The sequence below is a fragment of the Falco biarmicus genome, chromosome 2 (assembly GCF_023638135.1).
Source record: "Falco biarmicus isolate bFalBia1 chromosome 2, bFalBia1.pri, whole genome shotgun sequence".
NCBI classification, from domain to species: Eukaryota; Metazoa; Chordata; class Aves; order Falconiformes; family Falconidae; genus Falco; species Falco biarmicus.
Genome location: NC_079289.1, coordinates 25,408,607 through 25,421,704, shown reverse-complemented (window position 1 = coordinate 25,421,704; position 13,098 = coordinate 25,408,607). Strand labels below are relative to the sequence as shown.

Here is a 13,098-nt window from a genome sequence, read left to right as displayed (position 1 = left end):
GCTGCCTCCGGGAGCAGTTTGGTGACTGGGGTTGGGTTTTTCCTGCTCTCCCTAGCCCAGTGCTGAGAAGGAAACTGAAGCTGATGCAGCTGATCCTCATTTTCCTCAAACTGCTTATTCTCTCCGCCAGAGACACAGAGCCAGCTCAGGCCCACTCGGGCTTATTAGCCGAAGTGCAGCTCTGCCAAATGCCGCTGGACACCTTCCAGGGTCAGCTTGGGTCTGGAGGCAGCACGGCTCCATGCATGGAATGATGGCCAAGAAACCTCACGGGTCAGAGCCAGCTCTGCAGAGAGCCAGTTGGACAGTGTCCATCCCCTCATGTGGGACTGGGGGCAGTGGGAACATGGTGCTGAGGACACCTCCATGGCTTCTGATGGCCAGCTGAGGTATCTCAAGGCTCAGGTGCTAGGCCCTGGGTCCTGATGGTGCTCGGTGACTAGGAGCACCATGCAGAGATGCCCAGGTGGCTCTGCGGGAGCCAGGCAGGCTCTGTTAAACCCGGCAAGGAACTAATAAGCATGCCACACCAAAGCTGACATAGATGTGTGTCTGTCACAGTCCCTGGGTGCTCAGTAATACTTTTGTGTCTGCTTTGTAATCAGAGTAACTCAGATACCAACTTCCCCAGAGGAAGGAGAGCCTGCTGCCTGATGAACTCAAAGGAATGTTCCCTCCAAAAAACAACCTGTGCTGGGCTCCCACAGTTCCCATGCAGTCAATACATGCTCTAGACAGTCTGTGTCTCTGAAAAAAGGTCCTTTTTACAGGCATCCATTATGTCAGTGTTAAGCACTAGTGTCTGAAAATGCTGGCTGCAGTTCCTGTATCACAGCATCCTGCTGTGGTACCTAAGCATGGCAGAGCAATCTGGAGAGCAGCCACAGCACTGGAACCCATCCCACTGTTACAGAGCCCACTAATGTGTTGCAGCCATGTCACTTTTCATTACAAATGTCAGCTTCCAGCACGCTAGTCTGGCTTTTTAGTTAATATTGGGGATTATAATTCAGCTCATTTTTTTTTGTTTCTTTTACCTGAGTAACCCTTTGTCTGAAATTGTTATTGGGGGCTGTATTAAAAGCAAAAAACACAGAACGTTTCTGTTCCATGGGAAAAGTCTGATGTGGTATAATAATAACAACGAGCAAATAACTGTGATGAGAATGGAGAACTTTGTTGCTCATGTGAATGAAGAAAGTGTGTTGGCAATTCCCTGATCTTATTCGTTTGTGCTAGGCACTAAAAAAAAAAAACAACAAACCCAACAGCTAAACAATTAAGTATCTTATTAAAGCCAAAATGAAATAATCTTGCTGTCTCTTTGGTGCACAGGACATTCAACTGTACCTTTAACAGGAAAAAAAAAAAAAGTGACTGAAGGGGTCACAGATACAGCTGGAAGGGAACCAGAGATGAGTAAAATTGGCCGTACTAGGTTTCAGTAAGCAAGCACATGCAAAGCATTTTAGATGTAGACAATGTATTTTCATTTGACTAGCAAGCAGTCATCTTAATATTGTGTCTCCTTTTATAGACTCCCAGTTTCCTATTGACATTGCTGCAGTAAAGAAAGATCATGATTTTCTTGACAAGGACCTTGTAGAACCTCTTTGCAGGTAAATAACACCCAAAGTTTCTTTTCTGATAATTTAAAAACTTGAGGTGATTTATTATTGTTAGCATAGCAGCAGAAGCAGCAGCAGAGATGTTTGCTTGTCCACATGAATTAAGCAATGATATCTATAACATTATCATTCTGAATTCATTTCTCTTAAGGAAAATCCTGGAGTAGGACCCCCACTACACTCATATGATTTGAGAAGACCCAAATCCAATGGATTTGAAACACCTGCCTTTTAAGAAAGGTCTAACAGTAGTAAAAGCAAAACCTGAACACGAGAGGTACATTTGAGTTGCACACAAATAACCCTTATATCCAAGCACAACAGAAGAGATGAAACTCCATTGCACAGAATCCAGCAAATACTTTCTCTGGCAGCAGACGCAGTGTTCATGCTGCTGTGATTCCATTGGTACTCTGCTTTTGGCACCAGTAACAGAAGTGGGACCAGAACCCCACAGTACTACAGTTGCTACAACTAATGACTGGTTTGCCCCTCCCAGAGGGCTTGTGTTTGCTGTTTATCTAGATTTTTATACTCTGCCTGTGATGAATGTATCGTATTGCATTGCTCAAGTACTGTCCCCCAGGACTCAAGAAGCAGCAATTCTGTGGCAGTTTTGCAAAACCACATTGCAGAGGCATTGTTCCCCTCTTCCTTCTCCTGTGCTCAGCTCAGGCTGGGTTCTGCTTCTCTCCTCTTCAGTAAGGACAAAAGAGCATCTGGCCCCTAACCAGGCAGGCTTTATTACACGTTATGGAAACTTTCACAATATCAACATTGAGATAATTGGACAAAACTCTGTTACCCCTTCTGCAGCTGTGGCTAATGTCATCAGAGAGCGTACGCTGTTCCACTACACATAGTACTGTGCATTGCAGGGATTAATGAGTCTGTGATGGGGTCTGCAGAGAGGGTTTCTGAGAATCACAGAAAATAGGGATGGAAGATAGTGCATCTAGTCCATTTCTCCTTCCTGGGCTATGCCGTCCTTCCTGGAGGATCCAGGCAATTCCTGGACATAGCTGTCAGAATACTTTCCCTGGCTGCAACTGAGACCTGTTGCTTCTCATTTCGCCTATCATGGTTATGGAGAACAGAATCTTCTCTTTCTCTGTGTAACAGCCTTTGTGTCTGAAGATAAATCAATAGGAAAGGCTTGGATCCTTCAGCGATTGCGCTCAAGGATGCCAGGGAGCAGAGTAACTGTAGAGACTTGATCCACTGCTATCCTCTACAGCTTGGTGGGAGGGATTGCTATGCCCATGCCTGAGAAAACCTTCCTCACACACATACGTGCATCCCCCTGCTTCAGTCTGGCATGGTGGAAGACATAGTTTGCTGTAGTTTAGGAACTGGAAAGTAGTAGTGGTAGGAGGTTGATATCTCTTCCCGTCTGCCCTTTCCCAGAAAGTTAGAGGACCATCCTAAAGTGGCAAGTATGATGTCTGTCCCTGTCCCTTTCTTGTGAGAGCAAACAGTGAGGTGCAGTCTTGCATAGCTCTGTGGCTCTCCCCAGTCTTCTCTGAAGTAATTGGCAATGGTAGTACTTTAATCATGGTCACCAGGCATCCAGCACCTACACAGCTACATGGGAACAGCTCATCTCTTGCTCCCCTGACCTCTCTGTAGACTCACAGATACACCTGCAATTACACTCGGTTGATACATTTATAAGGATTTCTTTGTGAGCTGAACAGCTAGAGGCTGAAGGGGTTTTCTTTTATTAAAAGATGAGATTTTGGAAATTAAACTTGCAGCTGGGTAGATGTACTCATTTGACAAAATGCTTTGTATCAGTCTAGATCAAGTGATACTGCTGAGACCTGTAGTACATAAGTACAGACAGAGATCTTTCCAAACTATTTTATTCAAAGGATAATAAAAATAATAAAAAAGGGGTTTATGACTATCTAGTAACTTTTTCTGTAATGATTTTATTCAGAAGACAACACCTGTTGACTTCAATTTTTGTGGGAGTTTTAGATCTAAAAAAGGAATAACACCTCATATACTAGTTCAGTAGAAATACAAGTGTTACGTACAGGTAATCTTTTCAGATTGCAGACATTTAATTTGCTGTAGCTCAGCAGCTCCAAACCTTTAGCTGAGATCGACCAGTAAAAAGCAGTTGTGCAAAATGTCAAGGTTCAGGTTCATCAGAAGCAGCAGAGTGTCAGCCACTGCCCCCAGTAGCAGCTTTGTTACTGTGTTAAGTTATCAAACCAGCGTCTTCCAAGTTTTCCAGTGTACTGGAAATCCTCGTAGCTTGGCTGTCCGCTGTGGCTGGTTTTCTACCCTTGCTTTGGTCTGTTGCAGCATTACTACAGGGTGCATGCCAGTGTATCATACAAGTGTCACGGGCTATGGTGCACTTCCATCAAACAGAAAGCTAAAAATAAGGTTGGTTATTTTTTCTGTATGCACCGGTTCCCAGGCTGGGAGCCAAACTTCCATTCTTTAAACACCCAAAACTGTCCTCAAAGCTATGCATGACCAGCCCTTCACACTGACTAACAGTGCATTCTGCCTGTAGTACTGAACAAAATATGGGTTTCTCATTTTTATTTGGAGTATAATTTTAAAGCTGGAATGCTGGAGTGGATAATCGTCTTGAACAGTTTTAGCTTTGAACGGTAATGGTTCTAGCATAAACACTGATTTTCTCTGCTCTTGTGGGTTGAAATCAGACTCTCAATCTCATTTTACAATCATTTTTCTTATGGCATCGCAGTATAAAAGACAACATGAGGCACAAATGCAGAGGAACTTTTCTTATTTTAAGGTAGCAGGTAGTATTTTAGTCAGAAAGCCTGAGACTCCCTGATGCAAAAGATTTCAGTGACCTGTTTCAGATATTCTAACACTCCTGCTGTTTACAATATCATTTAAAATTTGGCAGAGTAAAGACCAAATTTGAGGCCTTTGGGTTAGAGACGTATCTATCAAGAGACTCCACTCAGATTTTATTGAGTAATGAACAATAGAAAATTGCCATGCAATCTGCAGGCGAGCACTGTCAGTCTGCCAAAATAATAATTGGGCATGAAAATTTTATAGCTGGATCTCTGTGTCATTTCCAAAATAGCAGCAACCAACTCTGCTCTGGGAACTTTTGTGGCTGCTGTGATAAGAGGGTGAAAAGGAAAAGCCAAGCCATGTTGTACTTTTTGTATTCACGTAAATACAGTGACTAAGAATATAAAGAACAAGTATGTAACGGTCTGATACATAGGCCTCTAACCCAAACTCTTAACATTTGACCTGTGCCAAGAAGCCAGCAGCCTTTTTTTGCATAGCTGTTGTCTCTTGGATAGCTTGTAAATGACCAAAACGTCGCCGTATATGGGACATCTTTCCATTAGCGTTTTTAAATGATGGTTGTATAGTCAGTATCATCTGCTGAGTTACATTGCGCTAGGTGCTGTTAGGAGATAAGCCCAGCTCTCCCCATGCAGTATGGAAACCCCTCCTCTGAAGTCAGTAGAATGGCTCCCATTGACCTCAAGGAGGGTTGACTCACCTCCTGTGAGCATGTCACCTATGAGGTAGCTCAGCGGCAGCCATGATAAAAAGTGGTAGGACTGGAAAACAGTGTATTCTTTTCATGCACAGAACTGGTGGAGCAGGGACATGCCGGTGAAGGGTTCACACACCAGCCCTGACAGTACTGGGAGGACCCTTTTTCAGTGTTCAGACCTCATCATGAGGAGCTGGATGTCCTCTTCCCACAGCACCAGAAGCAGCCAGCTAAGGGCATGTATATGCAGCACCTAAACTTGAATAGGAATAATGATAAAACAAAGGGGTAGTGTCATGTTTCCCTCAGAGGGGAGTTTACAGAACTATATAGTGTGTTTGCCTGGTCATGCTTCATAAGAGAGGACATGTGCAGATCTGCTGATGTAGGAGACACAGTGCTGTCCATGCTAGCCCTCCCCACCGTGCCTCATCCTGCATGACTGGTTGGTGCTTCTGGCTGCATTCCCCACCAGCTGCTTGGAAGCAGCTGCAGAACAGGTCCAGGGGAATGCATGGAGTTCCAAGTCCCTTCAAAGTGGTCTTCCTATTGTCTGGATGGCTCTTCAAGCAGGACAACAGTTCCCATACAAGGTTTTCCAGCTAGTCGGATCCTGCATTGCTACAAGGTAGTATTTATTTGTAAACATGCTTAGGGCTGTACAGGAGCGAAAGTCAGAGATTTCTTGCTTCTGAAGAACTTAATGGTTAATAATTACAGCACTGGGGTTGGGATTCAGAGCCCTAAATACCTGTGTCTATTGCCACCTTAGATCTCCTAAGGTATCCCAGACTTCTCCATGGGCTGGCTGGACCAAGAGGACCTGCAGCAGCTAAGGCCAGGCTTGATACTCTTGGGAATCTAAAATAGCACCAGATGCCTCTGTTTGGGCACCTGAATCGCTCTAGTGATGTTAAGTATTGTTTCAAGGGACACTTTTCAACATAGAGATGATGTTTCTCCATAGAGAGAAGCGTCAAACCATAAAAATTTACCTGTGATGGCCTGGAGAAGAAATAAAATTAACATCAGTGAAGCACTAGCTATAGTAAATATTTTGCAGGCTTCCTATGAACACTGCAGAGCTTTCCAGAGAAGCATTCAAATGCATCCTAGATGATGTGGGTTTTATATAGTCACCTCTCTTGTTTTTATTTAATGGAGTTTTTTTCCTGCCTTTTCTCAAGTCCAGATTTTGTGTTCTGATAACATTACAAACAGGCAGTTTTTCCCATGTTTTAAGCAGTGTCGTCAAAGTGTAGTGCTTTTCTCACTTCGACTGGGACATTGGTGACAGCCTTTTATAGCCAGAGACTTTTATTTTCTGGTTTTGTGTAAGATTTGCTGAGGATTTGGCTGTCAGTCATCTAACAACTTTAAGCAGACGAGAAAAGCTTTCTGCCATGGCTGGCACATCAACAAGGCAAAAGAAGTTGAAACAGACTGGCTTTGATTGTAGTTGTTAGTACCAGGGAAGCTCACAAATGCAATCATTAGTTCTCTGTTTCACTGGCAAATCTTTCCACAGCATTGGCAGAGACCCAGAAAGCATGCCAATGTTTTGTAGATGGGTGAGTTTAAGACCTGAGGTTGAGCCCTTGGCACCCAGTAAAAAGTAATTTTGTTTTTGACGGAGCAAGTTCTTCAAAGCAAAGCCAGGTTAGAAAGCAGCTGGGGCTTCCCAAGCCTCCAGTTTAAGTAACGGTACTCACTTTTATAGAGATGACCTCCAAGTCCCTGCTGAAACGATCTCCCTTTTGGATGCTGTCAGTGGGAAAGCGATGGCTTTGGATACTCTTGTTGGTTTGATCACATGCTTTCTGTGCCTTTCTGTGCTGAATAAGCAGCCCTTCTCAATAGAAGTGCCGTGACACTTTCTGCCATTGACTGGACATGTACAGGGGTACCTGGGTGCAAACAGGGCGAAGGGTATGTCAAGGGCTGTTGCTTCCCTGTCATCCCACTCCTGAAGTGCGTGGCTTGCTCCTTGGTTTTTAGAAGGCAAGCAACACCGTAGGGAATGGAAGGAGCACTGGTCCCTGTATTTAAAATGTTTTTCTCTACACCTTCTCCTTAACAACTGCAAATAGGCAATAAGTGTAGCAGTTTTTTGTAAACTATTGAGGAGGCAGTTGTAGAGATTAGCTGCCAGGGAGTGTTGTGGAGACAGCCCTCTTTCTCAGGAGAGCTGCTTCAGTGCCTGCTCTTGTGGAAGCGAGGGAGGTGGCGTCAATGGCTTGGATTTCAGAGTTGATGAGCATCTTACAAGGAGGCATGGCTTCTCAGGATTTCTGAGCCTCTGCGCGTGAATTTAGGTGACGCATGGCTCTTGGTCAGCCCTGCAGGACACATTTAGGTCAAGGAAGCAGCGAACACCTCCTCATCCTTGGTCTGGCCACTCACCATGTCAAGGTGTGAAGACGCAGTGGGAGCTTGACTCAGGTATGCAGCTACGAGCGCTCAGGTGGCACACAGCTGCACATCGGTGTGGAAATGTGGCTACAGACTTGGCCCTTCAGCAGAGGCCAGCTAATGCAGAGGTGTAGGAACTCCGACCTGAGCCTCCAGTTCACCTCTTGGAGGAAGCTGTCTCCAAGGATATAAAGTTGGGCTGGAGTCCTTTGAAAATGTGTCTGTGCCTCTGTATATTTGGAATTCATATAACTATGCAAATTTAAACATCTTGCACTCCAAAGAAGCGCTGAACATTATTCAGCCCCAGGGCCCCAAGAAAATGCAACTTCGGGTTGTGAAATTCCATGTTTGGGCAAAAGATGAGCTTTGCAATAATAGATGTAATCCCAGAGGAGGATTTGTGGGCAGGAGGCTGAAGATATAGCTACAGAGACACTAATCCTGAAATTTATTTCAAGAACTTTACAATCATGCATGCAGGGTGTGCTTGTGCATGCATTATACTCACATTAATGTGGTGAGCACAGGACATTTCTGATATGGCATAACCGGTTTATTGGCTTGAGTTAGGGAGGAGTATTTTATCTAAATGAGTAGGTGATATTTTGTGAGGGTATTTTTTTAAAGAAAAATCCACATTTGGTGGGATGGTTCTTTATTAATGGTGGCAATTTGAAAGAATTTCTAATATTAGAACTTCCAGGGAGGAATATGTTAATGCCATAATATTCTTATATTATGTAAGAGGTTATATTATCAGTTTGATACTTTGTTCTGTGTCCTTGTAACTTATCACATACATTTTAAATTCTATCAGTTCTGGAGATTTGCAGCCTCTCCTTGAGACCCAGAAGCAACAGGGGCAGCTCTTGCTGCAAAGACACAGGAGACCCAGGCAGCCTACAGGAGAGTGTTGTGGGCACACGGCTCTCTCACTCTGCCTCTATTGTGAAACTCAGCCCTAAATCTGGAAAACATTCAAAATCAAACATACCTAACTCTGAGCCTCTGATTTTTGAATATGGTTGGTTTCATGACCCGGGATCTTAAAGTATAAAACCCACCTAATCAGGTGTGATCAGCATGGCAGGTTCTCTATTGAAAGAGGGTGTTCTCTTGTGCTCTGCCTCTGCACATGGGCGCGCACACACATTCACTTTCCATCTTTATCAGGTTGCCATTTAAACCCACTGTCATCATGGAATAGCCTTGTATCTAGGGAGCAGAAGCCTTATAGAGTCCCTGGTAACATCATTATGAACATAGTGAAAAATAACTAAAAATACTTTTGAATATGTTAGATTTGTTACATGTTGGGTGTGTTAACCTGTCTATAAGATCCACAGGTATGGGAAAGGGACTATTGGCTGTGGAGAAGCATTTAACTAACTGCTAGCAGTTCTTTATGTCAACATTCTAAAGGAGGTGCTAACTGCATAAAGTGAGCAGCTGCATCTTTTTCTTTTGTTTTTCACCAGTGTTTTGAAATCCCTGTTTAGACCAATTATCTTATGGTCCTGCAGAAGGCAACTTACCTCCTCCTTCTCTTGTCATTTCCCCAGCCATCAGAGGTTTATAACTGTTTGTTTGTTTGCTTATACCCGTTTACTTTGCTAAGTACTTAAATGTCTATGAATTAAAAAACAATGTATAAAACCAGGCTGTCAAGTAATGTGAAGCTAGGATTCCTTTTTAAAGAGTGGTCTGATAGTCTGGAATAACATGACCAGTATCGTTTCTGAAGCCTGTTGTATGCAGTTGGCACCCTAGAGGCAGATAAGAGAAAAACTTTTGAACTTACGAAAAGTCATGCCCTTTAATCAGAGGCTGCTAATCTTTTGAATTTGCTTTGCCTTGTAGACGACTGAACACACTGAACAAGTGCGCCTCAATGAAACTCGATGTGAACTTCCAAAGAAAAAAGGTAAGGAAACTTCATGAAAAGTGCTGGCTTTGCCCTGGCTTTTATGATAAGCCCCCCCTCCACCCCCCAATTTAGCCTTTAAGTCAGTAATACTCTTAAAAGTAAGTTAAGTGTATTTGACTTTGAACACGTGTGTCAGCATTATCTGGATGCATGATAACGTGAATTGCTGAATCTTGAAATTATAAATAAACTAGAAAAAAGACGGTGACTAATACAGCAGGAACAATACTACGTGTGTTAAAAGGGCACACACAGTACTGAAAAATGTATGTATGTGCAATTTAAGTTAGCGGGTGAAAAGACAGTGCGGTTTCATTAGGCTGGCTTGTTTGCCAATGCCATGTGAGTACACAATGGAAAATCCTGCTTGGAAAAAATGGAAGCTGCTCAGATGAAAACAATAGCTTGCTTTATTTCTTGTACTGACTTATTCCCAGTTAAGAACATGAAAATAAACTCTGTCATCCTTACAAGTTCCTGCGTAACATGGGAATTATTTGAGCTTGAAGGGTTTCAGCAAGGACTGCAGAAACTGCCTGTCGATTTTGAGAGTTTTGTAACATGTCTGACATTAACTGTTGAACGTTTAGTTTTCGGGTCACAAATTCCTCCAAGCTCTTCAGTAGTGTACAACGGTAGTTGTTGACTCTGAGAAATCTTGCTGTCTGTTTTTCCTTCCTTAGAATGTTTGTCTAATGTTTTTTAAAAACTACCTCTGAGAGTTGCATTTTTGGCTTCTTTGCAGATTCTGTCTATTCATACTCTATTCACTGTTTGAGGGAACTTGAACAAAGAATGGTTTTAATGTCCAGATACTCTGCCTTTGGCACATGCCCATTTGTTCCTCTGTGTAGGTAGCCTTTTTAGCTTGCATTTTTTCCACTCTGGAGCCACGGGGACCTCTCCTCTTCACTGCTTCAGACCTGATGGGTTTTTCTTTTCTTTGATAAGTGCCAACACTTTCACATCAAACACCCACATCATACTTGAGAGAGGGAATTGCAAAATCCCCTGACTACACAATAACTTTATGACTTCGGCAGGTAGGCACTATAGGAGGAGGCTGAGGTCCTTCAGCAAAAACTAACTGAATTGATTATGTTGTTGAATGGCTTGGAGTGGTGTCTGGTTTGCATCCACGAGCTTGTGTGCTTCTGTTCAAGCAGAGATACTGGAGCTGCACAAGAGGCAGAGTTATGAAAAGCAACATACAGTGAACACTGATTGTCCTCTGGAAATTTTGTTTAGCTCCTCTCCTTCTCTTCAACAAATATTTTGAGTTCAGTGTGAGGTTTGTATGCTTGCTTGCTTACTTCTTTAAGTGTCTGATTATGTTGGGTTAAAGAAAGGAGAATTTTCTTGTCATCTTTGGGTTTTATTGATTTTTGCTACCACTACTCCCTGTTCTGAACGGATTGAAGCCCTCAGCTGCTCTCCTTACCAATGACCATTAATTTGCTATGGAAGTGGGACCGCCCTGCTTGGTACTCTTTCAGAGGGACAGAAGCTACTTGGGTCCATACCCACACAAGGCCAAGAAGAAGCAGAGCACAGAAAAATGTAGAGAAAAAGGGCATGAAGGAGGTTTGAGATGACAGATACAGAGCACCTGAAAGTAGAAGAAAATGTGGGAGAGAGAAGAGGGAGGAAAGACTGCTGACAGGAGGAAATATAAATGCAAGTGTAAAAGCTGGAAATTGGGTCTGGAATTGAACACTGAAGGAAGCAAACTTTTTTTGCGGTAGATACTGCCTTTCCTAATAGTCTGTATGGGTGATCTGAACAATAAAATGCAAAATCAGCTTGCTATGGAGGTTCAGCATAGCAGGTTTGCACAAGGCTAGCACAGCTGCTTGGGTGATTCATCAAAATATGGCCAAGCAAGCTGCCGGGCAAGGTTACTGTGAAAGCCAGCACAGCGTAAGCGTTCCCCACCGCCCGCTCTCCCACCCAAACTGTCTACACTGTGGGCTGCTCTCTTCCCCTTGGCTTCGTCGAGATGCATACAGAAATCCTCGTGTATGTGTTGCAAATAACGTCCGTAAGCGATTTGGACAGACAGAGATTAGACTTTGGATTAACTGCCTTCTGCAGCTGTCGATTTATGAGAATTCCTGCCCCCAGCTGGAAAAATGTGGCAGAATTCCACCGCAAATAAAACAGATTTTTGCCTTTTGTTAGCATCCCTCTGTATCTCAGGCAAGTACACCCTCAGTCAAAAAGCTGTGCTATTTTAAATCCACTGTGACGAATCTGTGAATCAAAACCTCTTTCTCTTTGGCATATGTTATCAGTCACTCCTCAAGAAACTTGCCCCTTCTCGTCTTCCCAAACAAAATGGTATTAAATGGACTTTTGAATACACTCCAAAGCCTTGCACTTGATTTCACCCTAGGTCAGTAGAAGTATACCGTCACTGCTCCAAGATGTCTGCTCTGCCTATGTAAGATGAATCATTGCTTTCAGACCTAGTCTTGATCCACTGTCCCTATAGCTGGTGACATGTCAGTTGGCAAAGTGCTCTCTGCATTTTTTTCAGGACAGTCTTATTTGTCAGGGCATACTGATATCTAACAAGAACAGTGGGTCATTCAGGATGTTCGTGGTTTGCAGAATTTCTACTGATTCCATCAAAAGAAAAGCACATTATGTCACAGGACTCACAGTGCAGCTGAATTTGGAGTGAGTCACTATGGCAGCATTTCAATATCTAGCTATTTCATTTGTCTGATATTGCTTCTGATGAAACACAAGCATGTTTCGTTACCAATTTAAAAAAGCCACAAAACTAAACCATTTTTTATTGAGCTGCAAATTTTGACACTGAACCCCCCCTGCATTTTCTGAATGGTTTTTCGGCAGAATGTAATCCAACCTTTGTTGTGGTTAAAGGCAAAACTTGTTTACTACCATTTCTGTTCATCTCTCTCAACTTTCTCAAAAAAAATCTCAAAACTTACTTTCCTCTAAAAATGATTTAAAATGTATTTACCACTGAATTTATGTTTATTTCTGTCTCCTACTCTGTGCTCTCCTCTTGGTGTTTTTCACAATGTCTCTACCACGTTGGCTAGTTTAATCGATTCCAGCTTGTAGAAAATACAGGCTAAATCCTGGCAGTTCATCCTGTAATGTCACTGCAACTACAGGGATTTGTGTCAGCCGAGAGTCTTCTTTAAGGTTCCTTTGGCGTATTGGGATGTACAATAAATTACAAAAAAATATTTTTAGCCTGTTGGCTGGTGCCATCAGAACTTCAGCGGTGGTTTGCTTTGTAGGTATAATTACCGCTGCTAAATATTTAAAAGTACATGCCCTTGCGGTTGTTAAAATACGCACTTTGTGGCACTACTAAGACCACAATAGATGGATTTTTAAGTGCCTGAGTCTGTGCAGTCCTTCACTTCGTATATGCATACAGCAAACTGTGAAGCTAAAACGAGGGTAGAGACATCTGATACACCCTTTCTTCCTTGCAGACAAAGTGGCTAAAGCAGTTTTAGCCTTTTCTAGCCCCTTTTCTGACGCTTCACTAGCTGCTTAATTTTTCTCTCTAGCTAGCCACAGAACTAAGATCTCCATTCATTCCTGTGAACTAACATCAGCTGCAG

General features: G+C 43.0%; 1 protein-coding gene across 5 annotated transcripts in view; it reads left to right on the top strand.

Moving 5' to 3' along the window:
- STARD13 (StAR related lipid transfer domain containing 13) overlaps positions 1–13,098 on the top strand; it is a 295,778-nt gene that overhangs the window by 258,765 nt on the left and 23,915 nt on the right. For 4 of the 5 annotated variants that reach the window (XM_056327534.1, XM_056327536.1, XM_056327535.1 and 1 more), the window contains 2 exons: positions 1,538–1,619; positions 9,421–9,484. In XM_056327534.1, coding sequence (XP_056183509.1) covers positions 1,538–1,619; positions 9,421–9,484 — 146 coding nt within the window. The remainder of the gene's footprint in view (positions 1–1,537; positions 1,620–9,420; positions 9,485–13,098) is intronic. The other variant, XM_056327538.1, reaches the window with a different exon arrangement.